We start from the raw sequence: 18,686 nt of genomic DNA on the forward strand, positions 1-18,686 counted from the left end.
AGGACTTTGCAAGCCCTTCTCTCAGCACATGCCACAGAAAGCTCTTCCTCCAGGCCATGCCCTTGCTACTACTTCAGGTGCCCATGAGTTGCTGTCCCTCAAGATGCCCATCCATAAGACAAGTTTGTGAAACAGGTCGTTGCACTTAACTGAGATCCCTGACTTCCAGACATGCTCTGCTGTGGCTTGCTGTCCTTCAGCTCTGCTGAGAGCCCTATCAGCAAAGTGGATAGTTCTCAACTGAACTACTTACAGATGAATGCAGCCCTCCTCCATGCTGCCCTTTATGCAGGTCACAGGGAGGCTGCAGGAGGAGGTGAACACTGCACTTGCCTTGCAACATCAGGCACACAGCAAGGTTGTCATGGATGCTGGCTGAAATGCAGCCTTGACATTTTGCTTCAGATGGAACTTCCTCTGTTCTAGTTTGTGCCTGTTGTCACTTTTTCTGACACTGGGCACCAGAGTTTGCCTCCATCATCTCAACAACTGCCCTTTAGACACTTGTAAGTACTGAGGAAATCCCTTGCCAGTCTAGACCTAGCCCCTTCATGTAAGAGAGATGTTCTATTTTCCCAGTCATCTCTTTGGCCCTCTTCTGGACTCTCTCCTGTAAGTTATTCCCTTGAATCAGGACGACCCAGAAGTGGACCCTAAGGTGGAGGAGAGCCTCTCTTGACTAGCTGGTCGAGTTCTTCCTCATGTGCCCCAAGATGCCCTTTGCTTTCTTATCCACGGGGGCACGTTGCTGGTCAGGGTTAAATTCTAGTCCACGCCAAACTGTTCTGTTGTTAAACAATACGGCAAGGAAGGGTACCTAAGACAGAAGAAAATCGGTGGGCCTACACGTGGGCAGGTAAAATCAGTTACAACGGGTCCCGGGAGCGGGGCTTTGCCCCTTCTTTCTGGCCTCCAGCTACAGCTCTCTGCCAGGTGGGAGGCCAGTACGGCGGCGGCCCTCACGGCACGGAGCTGGGCTAAATGCTGACCGCCATCCCGAGTGGCACCAGCGGACGTGGAAGCGGCGGCGTAGCGCCTGCTGGGGCCACTAGGGGGAGCCCGGTGGCGCGAAGGCCGTCAGGAACGGCTTCCTCCCGTCCGTGCTAACGGCCGCCCGGCCGCGGCGCGGCGGCTGCCAATCCCCCGCTCTCCACGCCCCTCTCCGGGCCGCTAGGGCCAATCCTGTTCTGCGAGGCACAGGCCGTGCGACTCTGCCCGTCGCCACCGGCGCTGAGCCGTAACGCCCCGCCGCTTTACGGCTGCGCCGCAAACGGGAGCCGGCGCGCACGGCGTTACGGCAGCGGGGGAAAGCGGAGAGCGGTGGGGCCGAGCCGGAGCGGGCAGCGGGTAGGGGCGGATGCCCGGGGGCGGGGGGAGCCCGGCGCCCGGCACTCAAGTGGGAGCGGAGGGCGGCGAGGCGGGCGGCGGGCCGCCGGGAGGCAGGATGAGCCTGTCGCCGAAGGAGCTGTCTAGCCTGCTGAGCATCGTGTCGGAGGAGGCGGGCGGCAGCACCTTCGAGGGCCTCTCCAGCGCCTTTCACCACTACTTCGGCAAGGCCGAGCACTTCCGTCTGGGCTCCGTTCTCGTCCTCTTGCTTCAGCAGCCCGACCTGCTGCCCAGCCCAGCGCAGCGCCTCACCGCCCTCTACCTCCTCTGGGAGATGTACCGCACCGAGCCCCTCGCCGCCAACCCCTTCGCTGCTGTCTTCGCACACCTCCTCAACCCCGCGCCCGAGCGCGGCGGCGACGAGACGGAGCGGACGCCGCTTTCAGGTGTGTCCCGCCGCCAGAGTCGGGTAGGCCAAGAGAATTGCCCTCCTGCCGACGGAGGACATGGCAGGGGCACCGGCTTCCTTACTGCTGCCTGATCCCGGCTTCCCGCCGCTTGCTTTTGCTTTCTGCCTCAGGCAAAAGAGGTGGGAGTTTTTCATGGCAAGCGTCTCTAGGATTGATGGCAGATAGGTCACTCGGCTGAACCTTAGCAAGGAATATTGGGGAGAAAGTCGTTACAAAACCGGGAGGTAATAGATGGCTTTTGACAGTTTTACAGCTTCGAGACAAACCTCTTACAGGAATGCTTGAGAATAAACGTTTTTCCTTATACGTTTTACCAATAAATAGAAGCATGATAGCGATGGGCAAATCAGCTTCTACAAAAATTACTTCTGTAACGTACAGTATGAGTTGCACTGTCTGGTCATGTTTAATAGCTTACCAGTTGCCTAAATTGGAAAGCATGTAAGGAGACCACTGAGACTGACTTTAGCATCAGAGGTAATATGTCAAAATGTATGAGTATTTTCAGAGAACAGTTTGTATTGGAAGGAACCTTTAAAGATCCTATAGCCCAACCCCCAAAATTTCACGTCATTTTAAGAGCTGAGTAGGTAACAGTTTTGTATGTGCTCAAAAAGAGTCAGCTTCACTGATGTTGCTAGAAATACCACATTAGTTTGCTTTTTAGTTCTGCTTGTTCCCAGTGAAGCACATGGAAATATTAATGCTGCTGTCTTAAAAAGTGGGCATTGTTTTTTATTGCATCTCTGCAGGCTTCTTACCTCCCATAACTCCTCCAGAAAAATTCTTCCTTTCTCAGCTGATGTTGGCCCCCCCTAGAGAACTGTTCAAGAAGACTCCTCGGCAGATTGCTTCTATGGACGTGGGGAACATGGCACAGTCAGTGGATATAAGTGGGCTTCAACTGGCATTAGCAGGTAAGGAAAATTTGTGGCTGTGGTTCATTTAGGAATGGAAATGGTAATTGTAATGTGGCTATGAGTTACCTGAGAAATGCTCTTATCTATCTTAACTATGAAAGAGATTGAACTGTCACTAGAGTCTTAAAGCTCATGTCCAAGCATGTAGAGAAACTTTCAGCAGAAATTATGTTCTAACTGTTTTATTGTACCTAACAAGCAGCTTTTAAAGTATTACATTGTTGCCTTAAACATGGGAACATTTTGCAAGGAGAGAAAGATAGGGGTTTTGTGCTGGTGCTTGGTTGGCTTGGGTTTTGTGTGTGTATTTATATCCTTTTTTTACTCTGCAGTATTTCTAGTGTGAGAACAAGCTTAACTGTCATTCTGTCACTTCAACTGTACCTGGAAAATTGGCTACTATTCTTTATAAAACCAAAAATATAATCGAAGTCAGATCTCACAGCATTAGCTCAAGAGTGGAAAGGTGGTCTACTCTTACTAGATTGAATAGAAAAGGAATGCGATGCTTATCCTTTGACAGGAGAAAAGGAGCAGGAGTATAATTGATCACATTGACTGATGAGTCATATCTGGAGGTAATGCTGAAATAGAAAATATTTGGAACAAGGATCCAGTTTGAGCACCAAAAATAGTATTTTTTTCTAGGTATGTGCAAATGGATCTATTTGCTTGAAAACTGACTGTCTCGCTTCTGTATCTGTACAGTATGCCTCTGAATCTGGACACTATCTAGACTTTCTCAATCCTAAAGCTATATCAGCAATTTGTTATGCTATGGTATACTGTCCCTTGTTCACAATGTACAGATGTCCTCTGTAGCCACTTAGCTACTGTTGCCAGATTGGGATCTTTCAAAAATGCAAATCAAATACCCTAACCCACCTTAATGGGCAAGACAAACCCTTCTGCTTCTTGCACTGTTCATTCTCTTTGTGTTTTCTAGAATACTTTAGCAAATACAAATTTTGTGAAACTCCAGGTAACCTGTGATTTTTTTTATTTTTTTTATTTTTTAGTGTAAGGTATATGTGATGCCTTAAAGAAGCCTTGGAGGCTTTTTACTTGTGTTTATTTTCTTTTTGGGGCTGTGTTTGCCTTCTGAACAATTTTTTTTTATTCTCATTAAAAGTGAAACATGCAGAGGATCCCAACTGTAGTTGTATGGATGAGTACTCTAGGCCACATATTTTGATTAAATCATTGGTGTCTCCTAAAAGGGTAAAAGTACAGTCCAAAGTCATTAATGGTGCTTTGCAAAATTTGATCCTGTAAGATGTGCTTGTATTACTTGCATAATCAAGCTAATGCACATCATTAGTTGGCTGTGAGCAGTTGTAGGAGCTAACGAAACAGGCTGCATCTGAAAACTCTTTATGCTGTCTTTCTCAAGCTTCTTCTAGGGACCTACCAGAAGAAATGTTTGGTTTCTTTTCACTTTCTTAGGAGATAATTCTTTTGCTCATTTTAATACTGTCTTGCTTCATGACTGTCATATTTTGGAATATCTGTTGAATTTTTCACAAGTCTTCAGTGTATTTCCCCCAGTGATTCAATACGTAGGGTGAATCCAGTGCAGAGTGGTACAGATCCCAAGATACAAAGTTTGCAGTGTTGCCTTTATGCTCTTTCCTCTCCACATTTCACAAACAGGAGTTCTGAGACGTGGAGGTCCTTCTAATTTGTGGTCCCTGAGATGAATGCAGGACTATTTAAGAGCAGCATCATTTTGATTTGCCTTAAAATACACCTGTACATTCAAATAAAATAATTTAGAATGCATTGCACTTCTTTCTAGAGGTGTACCTATCCCCCTTTTTTTTAATGTAAAGGTAGTAAAAAATTACTTGGCTTGTTTTATGAAGTCGAATTCGTTGTGATGATTCACTTGCTGCTGTAGGTGGCTTTTCTAGTCCTGGTTTTCTTTGTTATTTTTTAGGTTTTCTCCCCTCAAAAAAACCCAGTAACAATAACAACAACAAAACACTCAGAATGTTTGAATAGAGAATTATTGGGAATGAATATTAAAAAACGTTTTCATCTCTTCTCCTTGTGATCTACAGAAAGTTCATTCAAGCCTTGATCTCTCCCTATAACTTGGTTTTATTGGTGTGTTACCATATCAAAAACATTTTCTGGGATGGGTTTTCTGGGAAAGGGCTCCTGTTTGTCTGCTGATGCTTATTTGATCTGAAAGTAATTGACCTGTATTAAAGTTTGCAATACATCATAGAGCTTTCCTTTAAGAATTGAATAGAATTTCTTTTTACCTGTAAGAAAGAAAAAAAAAATCTCCAGGAGGAAATTTAAGTTGTTGTTTTCAGATTTTTTTTTTTTTTTTTTTTTTTAGTTTAATTGTTTTTCCTGTTAAACCACCATGTTCTAATTTTTGCTTCTGCTTACTGTAAACTGTTAATCAGGGCCTAATTCATGAAGCAGTGAGGGTGGGCTTTGGGCCTGCAATGCACAGGACTAAGGACTCATGCAGACTTATAACATTTATGACTTGAAGGACACTAACTTTTATATCTGTAATTAAACATCTTTATTAACAAGATATTAGGAGGATAAAAACAAGTTCTAGACTATAAATGAAAAAAATGAAAGGAAATGTCCAATTCCTTTTTTTGTCCCCATACAACTTTGTTAAATCAGCCCTTCTGTTCAATGAAAGTACTCACAAGGTGGAATTGGAGACAATTTATAAAGGTGAAGACATGTTTTATAAACTAGCTCATTGGGACTTCAACTTTCAAATTTGTGTTTTTGAAATTAACTGAAAAGTATACTAGTTGTTGCCTGTAACAGGAAAATATATTCCACTGTGCTGCTTCACTGAGCATTAAATACAGAATATTTGCATGATCTGAAATGATTGGAGTAAGTAGGACAGAAAGCCAGAAAAGAAATTAACAATGATGTTTTTTTCTGGGTTTTGTTTGCTGAGAGTTCTTTTGACAAAACAATGGAAAATGTAATCTCTCAAAGAGTATACAGAGAATGCAGAAGATGAACCATTAAGTGTTCAGACACAGAGGAGTGGTACATTATGACAGAACACCTGAAAATCTGACAATGTATTGAGCCCTTTAGTTTCTTTTTGTCCTGTTTCTTCAAGTCTTAAGCTTTATATATGCTAAAGTTAGTATTATTTTTATGTAGTTTGTTTATGTTGTGTAATTTGGCCTTTAAAATGACACTTTACCTCCTCTCGGGTTTGCTTTTGTGACAGTGTATGCAGAATTACATAACCATTGAACTCCGTCTTGTTCCACACATGCACTTAGTTACTGTAGCTTAATAATGAATGCAAAAGTAGCTCATTCAGTGCCTCTGACATGTGTTGGATACCTTTGAGTTAGCTGACTTCAGGTTTAATATGACCATTATTGTTGGGGAGTTTATAATCTCTGTAGAGTTTTTGCTTCACTGCTCTGAAAGCAGCAATTGCAAAACTAGATAGAGCATGTGAAGTCTTTTCAGGAGTACCACATGAACCTGCTAATGTACTTCTAGATGTAGATTGTATCCATTGCTTACTTAGCCTAAAGCCAAGAATACATTTCAGGTTAAATTCTATTTCTTCTTTTATCTTTTCTGCCTACCTCTGTCCCTTGCCTGTCAGCTGGCACACTGAGTACTAGCTGCCTGACAGTACTAAATTTCACATTGATGTTATCTGGCTTTATTAACCTAGTTCTTCTCTAAAGCTGCTTGTTTGTCACTACTTTTAGTATTCCAGACATCTCTGTTTCAATTTTATGCTTTAATATTATGGACTGGCCTTCTTTCAGAACGTCAGTCTGAGCTGCCAACACAAAGCAAGGCCAGCTTCCCCAGCATTCTCAGCGATCCTGACCCAGATTCTTCCAACTCCGGGTTTGATAGCTCCGTTGCCTCTCAGATCACGGAAGCCTTAGTGAGTGGACCGAAACCTCCTATAGAAAGTATGTGGGTTTTTGCCTCTTTGTTTCTGTAACTCATGACATCCTATGTTATTATACTTCCCCAGATGAAATGTAATGTAATTCAGAAGTATTTTCAAGGTAAGAAATTGGAATGAAGATGAGCAAAACAGTATAAAACATTATTAGGCAGTCTCCAGGTCACACTCTATTGTGTTCACATTTTTAGACTTTAAAAAATCTGGAACCTGTCATCAGCCTGTTAGCCATGTCACTTGTTGGCCAAAACACTGAGTGAAATGGTCCTCCGATCTTCATCCCCCACACCAGGATCTACATTGACTGTTAACACCTCCAAGAAAGCAGTTTTACTATGACAGGGGAAAAAAAACCCCGCTACTACAGAATCAGTAGCATAGTGATCTGAATCAGGTGGAAAAACAGGCTGATGTAGCAGCATGACTGAAAGTCAGACATAAATGTTTTCCCAAGTGGCAGTTAAGATCATAAGTCTGTTCCCAGTGTTATAATAGCTTAAAGAAACAGGGGGCTCCAGGAGTAGTCTTACTGTACTGATGTAAAATTGAATACCTGAAGCTTAAAAAACATGTCACTTTGTTGCCATTTTAGGTCACTTTCGACCGGAGTTTATTCGACCACCTCCTCCACTCCATATATGTGAGGATGAATTGGCATGGTTAAATCCAATAGAGCCAGATCACACAATTCAGTGGGATAAGTCAATGTGTGTTAAGAACAGCACTGGAGTTGAGATAAAAAGAATCATGGCAAAAGCTTTTAAAAGTCCCTTGACCTCCCCACAGCAAACACAGGTAAGTGTCATGCATTTTTCTGTCTGAAATGATTTTCTAATAAACTGTCTATAAACTTCTGTATTGTCACCCTTTAATTGATCTGTGTTTGGTCTCCACAAATACCCAGGACTAAACTGTAAGAAGTGGAAGTGTTTTTTATCTTGGAATGAAGAAGAAATCTTTATTAAACATTGTAGCATCGACTGGACCTAGTTAGAGTTGATCTATAAAAGGCACCAGTATTGTTCCATATGAAAAATTCTTCTTACAACAAAGTTGTTCATGATTCTGCAGAAGCTTCAATAAGTAATTATTTTGGAAATGCCAACACCATTTTTTTCCTCAATTTCATAGTATTACCCCTGATTTCATGGGGGTTTTTTTGATAATCATGCTAACACTACAAAAGATCTTTTATCTGGAGAACTTTTTCTGACCACAATAAACTTGAAATTGAGGTTGCCTTTACACAGACATTTTAAAGTATACCTTCAGTGCCTTTCAGTAGAGATACCTAAATCTATTACTCTCCTGTAGCTTAGATGTGTTATAGCAGTTTCTTCAAGCAATAATGAAAATAGTTAAAAAAAAACTCATTCCTTTTTTTTTTCCCTTCTACAGCTGCTTGGAGAACTGGAAAAGGACCCCAAACTTGTTTACCATATTGGTCTGACTCCTGCCAAATTGCCAGACCTGGTTGAAAACAATCCTTTAGTAGCTATAGAAATGTTGCTGAAACTGATGCAGTCCAGCCAGATAACAGAGTACTTTTCTGTCTTGGTCAACATGGACATGTCTCTGCATTCAATGGAAGTTGTAAATCGGTGAGTACTTTCTCACACTGGAGGGAAGGGATTCATCCAGAGGGACCTTGATAGGCTGGAGAGGTGAGCCCCTCATGAGGTTCAACAAGACCAAGTGCAAGATGCTGCATCTGGGTCAGGGCAGTCTCAGACTGGGCAGTGCCTGGCTTGAGAGCAGTCCTGAACAAAAGGACTTGGGGGTACTGGTGGATGAGAAGCTCGATAGGAGCCACCAGTGTGCACATGCATTCCAGAAAGACAGCTGTATCCTGAGCTGCATCAAGAGTAGCATAGCCAGCAGGTCAAGGAAGGTGATTTCCCCCCTCTACCCCACTCTGGTGAGACCCCCACGTCAAGTACGGTGTCCAGTTCCAGAGTCTCTATTACAAGAAAGATACAGGTGTGCTGGAGTGTGTCCAGAGAAGGGTCATGAGGATGATCAGAGGGCTGGAGCACCTCTCTTATGAGAACATCACGACTGATAGAATTTGGACTGTTCAGTGTGGAGACCTTATTGTGGCCTTCTAGTATCTTAAGGGTGCCTACAGGAAAGCTGGTGAGGAACATTTCAGGATGTCAAGTAGTGATAGGACATGGGGAGATGAAGCAAAACTGCAAGTGGGTAGATTCAGATGGGATGTTAGGAAGAAGCTATTCACCATGAAGGTGGTGAGACACTGGAACAGGTTGCCCTGGGAGGTGGTGGAAACCCCATGCCTGGAAGTTTTTAAGGCCAGGCTGGATGAGGCTCTGTGCAACTTGATCTAGTGTGAGGTGTCTCTGCCCACGTCAAGAAGGTTGGAGCTAGATGATTCTTGGAGTCCTTTCCAGCCCTGCCAATTCTGTCATTTTTTGATTCTAAGGTCAGACTTGATGGCAGCCTGCTATAGTTGGAGGTGTCCCTTCTCACTGCAGAGGTGTTGGACAAGAGACTTTTGAGGGTCCCTTTGAACCTGTTATTTGTGAATCCGAATCTTTTTCCTTAAGTATGTAAAATAAATGACTGGACAATTAAGTGATTATGAGACTTGCCACAGGGCTTCATTTGGATGCATTGCAAAAGCTACCAATAGTAACAAACGGAAGACGTGAAGGAAAACAGTCAGTCCCTTTTCAGTTTCTCTATGCTGTTTGGTTTTGCTTTTAAAATCATTTTTAATGATAATACAGTGTGCTCTCATACTCCCGCAGAGGAGATGTGGATCTGTTGCTTTCTTTGACTACTGGATTGGTTTTGTCTGTTTCTTTTATAAAGACTTTGCTTTATGGTTTCCCCAAGTGATGCCTGGAGTTAAAGCAAAAACCTCAGTTTAGTCCAGACTGAATCTGTGTGGTTTGTTGTGAGTTGGTCATAAGGAATTGAACCTCTCACACGTATTCAGTGCTATGTTCAGAGAACTCTGCCAAATGTTTTGTTCCTTCTTATAGCAGTACTATTTTAAAATACTACTGTAATATTAACATATCCTTAGTAGTAGTAGCAAAACTACAAATTAACAGGGAAAACCTCCACAATTTCCCAGAAGAAGGATATGATGGTAGAGACATATATATTACATTTTATATTGATTTACACTTTTATATGTATTAATTAAAACAATTATAAAATGAATTTATTTCTAGTGTGTGATATTTCACCATATGAGTCATGATTAAAAGCACATTTCTTACAGAGGTGCTAGGCTAGTTCATCTTTCAGCCCCTGCTTCAAAAATGGAGAGGCTTATTCAAAGGAAATACTGGTTTGCCCTAGTATCAGGAGAATGATTCTACTTGGAAAAGAATGGGAAAACACATACTGTGTTGTGGAGTTCACAATAGAAAATCATTGTATCAATCTGATACGTTTAGCTCAAAGCAGCATTCAAAATGGTTTTCACTTAAGGCAGTCTGTCATGGCAATTTAGAATATTCAGGCATCAGGTTCCTTGTTAATATATAAACTTCACTAAGAACTACTTACATGTACTGTAATTAGTCATTTTTGAGCACCTCTTCTATGAGGACAGGCTGACAAAGTTGGGGTTATTCCGTCTGGAGAAGAGAAGGCTCCAAGGAGACCTTATTGTGGCCTTCCAGTATCTGAAGGGAAAGCTGATGGAGGGACATTTTAGGATATGAGATAGTGATAGGACATGGAGGAATGGATCAAAACTAGAGATTGGTAGATTCAAACTGGATGTTAGGAAAAAATTATTCACCTTGATGGTGGTGAGAGAGTGGGACAGGTTGCCCAGGGACATGGTGGAAGCCCCATCCCTGGAAATTAAGGCCAGGCTGGATGTGGCTCTGAGCAACCTAATCTAGTGTGAGGCGTCCCTGCCCGTGACAGAGGGGTAGGAACTGGATGATCTTTGAGGTCCCTTCCAACCCTGACAGTTTCATGATTCTGTGATTTTTGCATGGGTTTGTGAGTGTAGTGACTGTCACTCCCTCTAATGGGTCACCGTCCAGTCATTGCTGAAGAAGAATTCACAATTACTGTAGAATTGTTAAGGTTGGCATCTCTGCTTTGTCTTCTCTTTCAGCTGAGGTAGCAGTTGTTTTTTATTAGGAAGTGTTAATTTTGATCCTTGAGGTATGCTCGTGTGGAAGATAGAAGACTCAAGTGGAACAAAAAGCAGTTATTTTGGGAATCCTCCACAAAATGTTAACGCCATGCAGCTAATCTGCTTAAACACAGCTTGCATTCCTGATGTAGCTTAGGTGAACAAAAGGTGGGATTGTTAAATAGCAATCCTACTTGATGTTCCTGCCCCATCTTCATTTGGAACAACTTCTGTGTGTAGGTACAACCCATTTTCATAAGAGAATGCGAGCCTTTTCAGTGGGAAAATTTCTCAGACAGCTGATCCCCACAAAGGTACAGCTCTCCCACTTTTTCTCCTGTTTTGTTGCAATTATGGAATGTGAACTACTGAATAAACCCTCTCCAGGGGTCTCTGCAGCAGAGTTGAGTTGCCACTTGAATATCATTTGAAGAAAGAAACATTTTTGAAACAAATTCCTCTCTACTGGTGTAGTTGTGTTGGAGAAATTCTTGTTAGCACAGCACACAAGAATTGATAAACATGAGCAACCCATGCTGGGAACGTCCTTGGATCCCAGTTAGCTCAGGAAACCGAGCTAAACAGCTGAGCACCCCACACACAGCTGCAGTGGGCAGAGACTAGATAACCAAAGGGGCTGGAGTGGGTGGTGATGGAGGCTGACCCTTAGAATGTTATGATAAGTTAACCTATGCACACCTTACATGTAACTCTGGACCCTCTGACTGTAACCAATCTTGGTGGAGCACGCCTCTTGCTAGCAGTGCATATAAGTCACTGTATCACAGAAATAAAGTGGATTTGACCATCTAACCATATTGGTGAACAGAGTCATCTTCCCATAGCGCTCCACCAAACGTTTCTCAACATAGTTGGAGCAGTTACAGCCCTGTAGTTGGGCTAATGATCAAAACATGGACAAATGGTGGTAAGAAAAGAGCCTTTACTCCTGTCCAGGATAGAGCAACACCAGTCAAGCGTTCTTCTCCCACAGCAGAACTACCACTGAACAACTCATTTGGAAACTGCCAAGTAATCATCTGTGCAAATATGGAGACACTGATTATTTTTAATTTTTTTTTAGCATGAAATAAGAAGTTGAAGCTGTAATGTCAAAAAACTTGCACTGTTTTTCTCCCATTTCAGTACTTGAGACAAGACTGGTTAGAGTTGCTCTTGTTAAATTCAGTTGAAACTCTATGGCAGTTCTATTTAGTGTATGCTGTTACCTTACAAGAGCTGTCCTGCTTTTTGAATACAGAAACAATGGCAATTCAAATTCAGTATTGTTAAACCACAAATAGGTGTGCTTTGCTTTTAAGCCTTAAAAATACACTAACACCATTTGTTTGTTGCAACAGTTCTCCAATTCTCCTGTAGCAAGAGAAGCTTCTGAGGTTGTTGTGCATCATTCATCTCTAGTTGTTTTCATCTAGTCTCATTCATATTGTTCCAGTTTCTAGGCCTAGACTTTGTATCTGAAGGAATTAAGCCAACTCATCTTTTGCCATAACAAGGAAATTCTGGTTTTATCCTGAAGGAAGGACTTCACCCATCTAGATTCTGTACCTGAAGTTCAAATATAAATAAGCAAAATGCCATTGCAGTGCTTACTGCAGAAGAATCTTGGTACTTGGACAGCATAGGGGCTTCACCAAAAACTGGAAACTACTATTATAGACTCATCTATGTATGGCATAGCAAATGTTTGTATGTGTGTTCAATACAGAATCATAGAATAGTTTATGTTGGAAGTGACCTCAAAGATCATCTAGTTTCAACCCCCTGCCATAGGCAGGGACACCTCCCACTGGAACAAGTCGCTCAAGGCCTCATCCAGCCTGGCCTTGAACACCTCCTGGGAAGGAGCATCCACAGCCTCCTGTGGGCAACCTGTTCCAGTGTCTCACCACACCTCACTGTAAAGAGCTTCTTCCTAACATTTAGTTTGAATCTCCCTTCTTCCAGTTTAAACCCATTACTCCTCATCCTGTCATTACAAGACCTTGTAAATACAGTAGAAGCCAACCTATTTCATCTTCTGTTTTGCAATGGAATTGCTACAGTTCCAGCTTCATAAACCACTGGATATGTTTATTTTGAACAGGCTTACTACTGCAGTTGATCTCCCACCTGAATTTATTCATCTTTATATCTCCAATTGTATCTCCACCTGTGAACAGATAAAAGACAAATATATGCAGGTGAGTACTTCAGTAAATTGGTTTGGGAAAAGGGTGTCACATTTTGCTCTGTATAACGTGCTGAGCTTTTATAAGGCTGATGGCATTAAGTTACTCTGTCTTAGCACTTCTTTATTTCAGAGGCACTTTATTTTTTTCTAAGACACAGTGCGGTTTTTGTGGTGTTTAGCAGATGTTTCTTTACCTCTTTACAAAGCTTCACAGGTCATTACTGTTCTGTTTTTCTGCAGGCATAATGTACTTATCTCTGGCAAAACTGCAGTTTCACGTGACTCAGATCCTCATGTCACTCACTGTGCCATTTCTTCACCCCTAGTATTAGTTGTTTGCCTTCTGCGTAGTTTTAAGCTTCGAGTTTCTTTTCTGCACAAGTGATCCATCACTTTCAGACCTCTGAGGTGATGTTACAAATCTTGTCCTCAATCATGACCTACAACAGCTTGCAGATTTCCTTACAGACCTAAAAAAAAAGGCCTCGTTTTCTCTCTTCCTAACACCATACTCTCTGCTTCCCAAGCTTGTCATACTTCATCGGTACCAGCATACAAGTTGCAACCACTTCATGGATCTTTTTGCCCCTGGAGAGGTTTCTGCACTTCTGGCATACAATGTTGTCTACATGCTGTGTGAGGTACTTCCTGTATCCTAAAGTGATCTATTGGCCTCACTAAACATCCAGCAGAACTTGTTTTCTTGAATATGTCATTAGTGAAAACCAGCTTTGTATTCAGTTTACTCAAGGTTCTGTGAATATTGACCAAGTCCTGCCTTGGCTTTGTCCTCTTAGTGCTGAAAGGCTATGACTTCTTTAGTCCCTTGAAAGAAGGCAGCTGTTCCTTTCCCTTAGGCTTGTTTTTTGGGTTTTTGTGTGTGTCCTTCTATGGTGTCTTCTCTAGCCCTGCTACATCCTTAAGCTGCAGAGATAAATTGCATGCAGTACACAGGATAGGGCTGCAATGTGGTTTTAGATAGCAGTATAAACCCCTTCTTGTTGTGTTCTCAGTATCCTTCCAGGTGATGACTATTTGTTATCTTTTTGTGGCTGCTGCCTCTCTGGTTTGGGGCTCTGCTGAATAGCTGTGCCTATTACATTTGGGAGCAGAATAGCAAAATAACAGCAGACCTTGGCTGCAGCTGAGAATATACCCACAGAGTAGTTCACTGTGCTCGGAGGAGCTGCTGAATGCATGCAGCAGCTGTGCTTCAGGCACATAGGACAAAAAAGGACAGAAGGCCAAGGAACACATAGTGAACGCCAAGTAGCATGCAAAGCTTGTGAGAGCCAGCATTTGCTGTTATTGCCTGAGAAGCTTCACAGCAGCTGAGACACAAGATGTTTTGTCTGAAAAGCCTGGTACAAAACCACTCCTACTGCAAATGAAAGACATGATCTTCAGAGACTGGGAGTCAGTCAGTGTCTTGGCTTGGCACCTGTGTTCTCAGTTTCATATTCCTTAATTATTAATCTTGTAACTAAGAGAAAACACTCAGATTCACAGATTGCATTGGGTTGGAAGGGACCTTCAAAGGTTGTCTCGTCCAATCCCCCTGCAGTAAGCAGGACACCTCCAGCTAAATCAGGCTGCGCAGGGCTATGTCAAGTCCGATCTTGAATGTCTCCAATTACAGGGCCTCAACCGCATCCCTGGGCAACCTGTTGCAGCATTTTACCACTCTTACTGTAAAGAACATCTTCCTAGTGTCCAACCTAAACCTACCCTGCTACAGTTTAAAATGACTGCCCTTCATCCTGTCACTACGAACTGTTTTAAACAGTCCCTCCCCAGCCTTCCTTCAGATAGTGAAATGTAGTTATTAGGTCTTCCCAGAGCCTTCTCTTCTCCAGGTTGAATATTCCCAAATCTTTCAGCCTGTCTTTGTAGGAGAGGTGCTCAAGCCCTCTGATCATTGTGGTAGCCCTCCTCTGGACCCACTCCAGCACGTTCATGTCTCTTGTGTTGGGAGCCCTATGGCTGGGCACAGTACTCCAGGTGAGGTCTCACTAGAGCAGAGTAGTGGCAAAATCACCTCTCCTAATTTGCTGGCCGTGCTTCTTTTGATACAGGCCAGAATGTGGTTTGCTTTCTGGGCTGTGAGTGCACATCACTGGTTCATGTCCAGCTTCTCATCAACCAGTACCCCCAAGTTCTTTTCTGCAGGGCTGCTCACAATTTCATCATCTCCTAGCTTATACTGATAGCGACAGTTGCTCTGACCTAGGTGCAGGACCTTGCACTTCGCCTTCTTGAATGAACCTTGTGAGATTCTCCTCAGCCCACTTCTCCAGCCTGTCCAGATCCCTCTGAATGGCATCCCGTCCTTCAGTCATACCAACTGTACCACTCAGCTTGGTATCATCTACAGACTTGCTGAAGGTGCACTCAATCTTGGTCTGTGTCATTGATGAAGATACTGAACAGCAGTGGTCCCAGTATGGACCCCTGAGGGGCACCACTTGTCACCCGTCTTCACTTGGATATTGAGCTGTCAACTACTACCCTTTGGATGTGATCATCCAACCAATTCCTTGTCCACTGGACAGTCTGACTATCAATTCCGTATCTCTCTAGAGAGAAGGCTGTTGTGGAGGACTGTGTCAAAGGCTTGACAGAAGTTTGGACAGATGGCATCTGTGGGTCTTTCCTTGTCCACTGATACAGTTACACCATTGTAGAAAGCCACTAGGTTGCTCAGGCAGGACTTGCCCTTGGTGAAGCCATGTTGGCTATCTTGAATTACCTCCGTGTCCTCTGTGTGATCCACTATAGCTTCCAAGAGGATCTGTTCCATGATCTTACTGGGCACCTCATCTCCCAGAGGTGAGGCTGACAGGTTGGTAGTTTTCAAGATCCTCTTTTTTCACCCTTTATATAGGTGGGTGTAACATTTCCCTTCTTCCAGTCACTGGGAACTTCACCTGACTGCTAGGACTTTTCAAATACCACGTAGAGTGTCCTTGCAACTACATCAGCCAATTCCTTCAGATCTCTGAAATGCATCTCATTGGGTCACATAGATTTCTGTATGTTCTGGTTCCTCAGGTGGTCCTGAACTTGATCTTCCTTTATGGTGGGAGGGACTTTAGCCTGCTGATCTGCACCTATTGGTTCATGGATTCAGGAGGGGGACAGAGCAAAATTAACAGTGAGGGCTGAGGAAAAAAGTTGAGTACCTCAGCCTCCTCATCTGTTCACTCCATCTCTGTTCTCACTCCTCCAAGGAGGAATGCTTTCTTTAACCTTTCTTTGCTGGGTGATGTACCTGTAGAAGCCCTTCTTGTTCTTTGTATCCCTTGCCAGGTTCAGCTCCAGTTGTACCTTACACTTCTTGACCTCATCCCTACACAACTAGGTGATGTTCCTGTACTCCTCCCAGGCTATCTGTTCCTGCTTCCACTGTCTCTGGAGTTCCCTCTTGGTCTTTATTTTGGTGAGCAGGTCTCTATTCAGCCATACTAGTCTCTCACTTCCTTGTGTGATGTCTTACGCACAGGGATTTAGAGGTCCTTGTGCTCTAAAGAAAATGTCCTTAAAGATCTGCCAGCTCAGTTCCCCTGTCCCTGGGGATCCTTTCCCATGGGATCCTACTGACTGACTTCCTAGGGAGCTGGAAGCTTGCTTTCCTAAAATTTAGAGACCTGACTATACTCCTTGCCTGACCTATATCCCTTAGGATTGCAACTCCACCAGTGTGTGATCACTGGAGCCCAGGCTGCCCTCAGTTTTTAATCACTGATGAATTTACTTGCATTTGATGACCATCTAGACCAGTACTGCATTCCCTTGGGTAGGGCTGTATGTTATCTGGCTCAGGAAATTATCATTGAGGCACTTCAGGAGCCCTCTGGTTGCCTACAGCTTGCCATTTTTCCTGTAGATGTTGCGGTAACTGAAGTCTCACAGCAGGCCAAGAACTTGTGAGCAAGAATTCTTCTGTACCTGGAGTAGGAAGGCTCCATCAGTGGACTCTCCTTGATCAGGTGGCCTGTGGTTGCCTTTGTCTAATTCTTATCCATAAGCTTTTGACCTGTTCATGGCAGTTCTTCAGAGTTCTTTACACTCTATCCATTTTGTGACATAAAGGGCAGTGCCTTCATCCCTCCTTCCTCATCTGTCACTTCTGGCCAGCCTGTAGCCATCAATAGCTGTACTCCAGTTGTATTCATCCCACCAAGTTTCAGTGTTAGTTATCATGTCCTCATGTGCTGCCTTTTGATTGAAGGAAATTCTCTGTTCGGTTTCTGAATTCCTTTGGTATACAGCAGAAATTTTGCATTACTGAGTTCCTGTGAAAACAGTGGATAGCTTCTTTTCAGTGTCAAATAATATGAAATACTTTGGACACTGAATCTATCAAGGTTTGTCAGTTCTGTCTGATAAACATCATTCATTGATATAGTTGCTTTTGGAAAAGAGTTGAGCACAAAGCTGTGTCACAATGTGCCGCGTGAGACCACTCCAATGACAAAGTAAGATCTGCTTTTGTCGAGGAAAAATGCATTTTATATGAAGCTGACAGTTAGCAACTAGATCTGCCTGCGGCAACTGCTGGGTGTCTTAACAACTGCCAGTGTGCTCCAAGCAGGACCACTTCCAAGATCATGTCTTCACTGGATCAGCTGGGAAATGAGCTATGAGCTCTTGCGACGTTCTTGGGTTTGGTAGCCCTGCTACTGTCTTTCCTTCCAAGACAGAGTTAAGTGGGTCATGTGCTAATTCAGTAGTGGAGCACTTCCAACAAAGCAAATCTGGGGTCAGGTCTGTTGTTACTTCCTATTTGGGGAGTGCCTTAATAATGTGTAAACTAGGGAATATTGAGAGATTAAGCTTGTTCATTTTTCTTTACGGTGTCATTGTGGAAAGTAAGACTAAGTGAGACCAGAGATTACACAATAAATTAGTACAGTACAGAGGTAGGTGTGGAGCTTTGTTTGTGCATGGGATTACTTTTGGGTGTAGGAGCTTTCTCAAGATTAAAGCAGAGGAGTCCACAGTAGTGGACACAGCAGTTAGATACCACAGTAGTATGTAGAGACTGCATCTACAAAGCTTGGGAACAAGATTACTGCTGAAGTTAAATTGCTCCCGAAGTGCCCATTGTACTGCTGAGGGCCAGTTGTGCTTTAACTGCCATGGCTGCAAACAGACATTTGAATCATGAAACCTTCTCTTTTCTGTTTCAGAACCGCCTGGTACGTCTTGTTTGTGTCTTTCTTCAGTCTTTAATCAGAAACAAAATTATCAATGTACAGGACTTGTTTATAGAAGTGCAAGCATTTTGCATCGAGTTCAGTCGGATACGAGAAGCAGCTGGCCTCTTCAGGTTGCTGAAGACACTGGACACTGGAGAAAATCCATCAGAGACAAAACCATCAAAATAAAGTGAAACACTGCATCACTGGCCCCAAAACCCAGCCTTCCAGTATTCTATACCAATTAGCTGTATATTTTAAACTTCAGTCACTAGACTAATGATGTTATACATTATAAATATCATTTTATGCATTTCAGAAATAAATGATTTTTCTGATAAACATGCTCAAGGTTGTGAAATATGTTAGGTCTTAACACATGAGACGCAGGGAGTTTAACCCACAGTCAAAACCAGTATGAGTGTATCAGTATGCTTATATTGCAACTACTGGTTCTAATTCCATAGATAATGTAAGTTGTACCTCCCCATTTCACAGCACAT

At 43.0% G+C, this 18,686-nt stretch overlaps 1 protein-coding gene across 1 annotated transcript; it reads left to right on the top strand.

Annotated features, from left to right (window-relative positions):
- Nucleotides 1-1,342: 1,342 nt before the first annotated feature.
- Nucleotides 1,343-18,525, top strand: CNOT11 (CCR4-NOT transcription complex subunit 11). Its single transcript, XM_064143601.1, has 7 exons — nt 1,343-1,772; nt 2,549-2,713; nt 6,511-6,663; nt 7,252-7,454; nt 8,058-8,260; nt 12,896-12,992; nt 18,175-18,525. Exons 1-7 carry the CDS (start codon nt 1,358-1,360, stop codon nt 18,370-18,372), a joined length of 1,434 nt encoding a protein of 477 aa, XP_063999671.1. The 5' UTR covers nt 1,343-1,357; the 3' UTR covers nt 18,373-18,525.
- The last annotated feature ends 161 nt before the right edge of the window (nt 18,526-18,686 follow it).

Source organism: Pogoniulus pusillus, chromosome 5, assembly GCF_015220805.1.
Source record: "Pogoniulus pusillus isolate bPogPus1 chromosome 5, bPogPus1.pri, whole genome shotgun sequence".
Lineage (NCBI taxonomy): Eukaryota > Metazoa > Chordata > Aves > Piciformes > Lybiidae > Pogoniulus > Pogoniulus pusillus.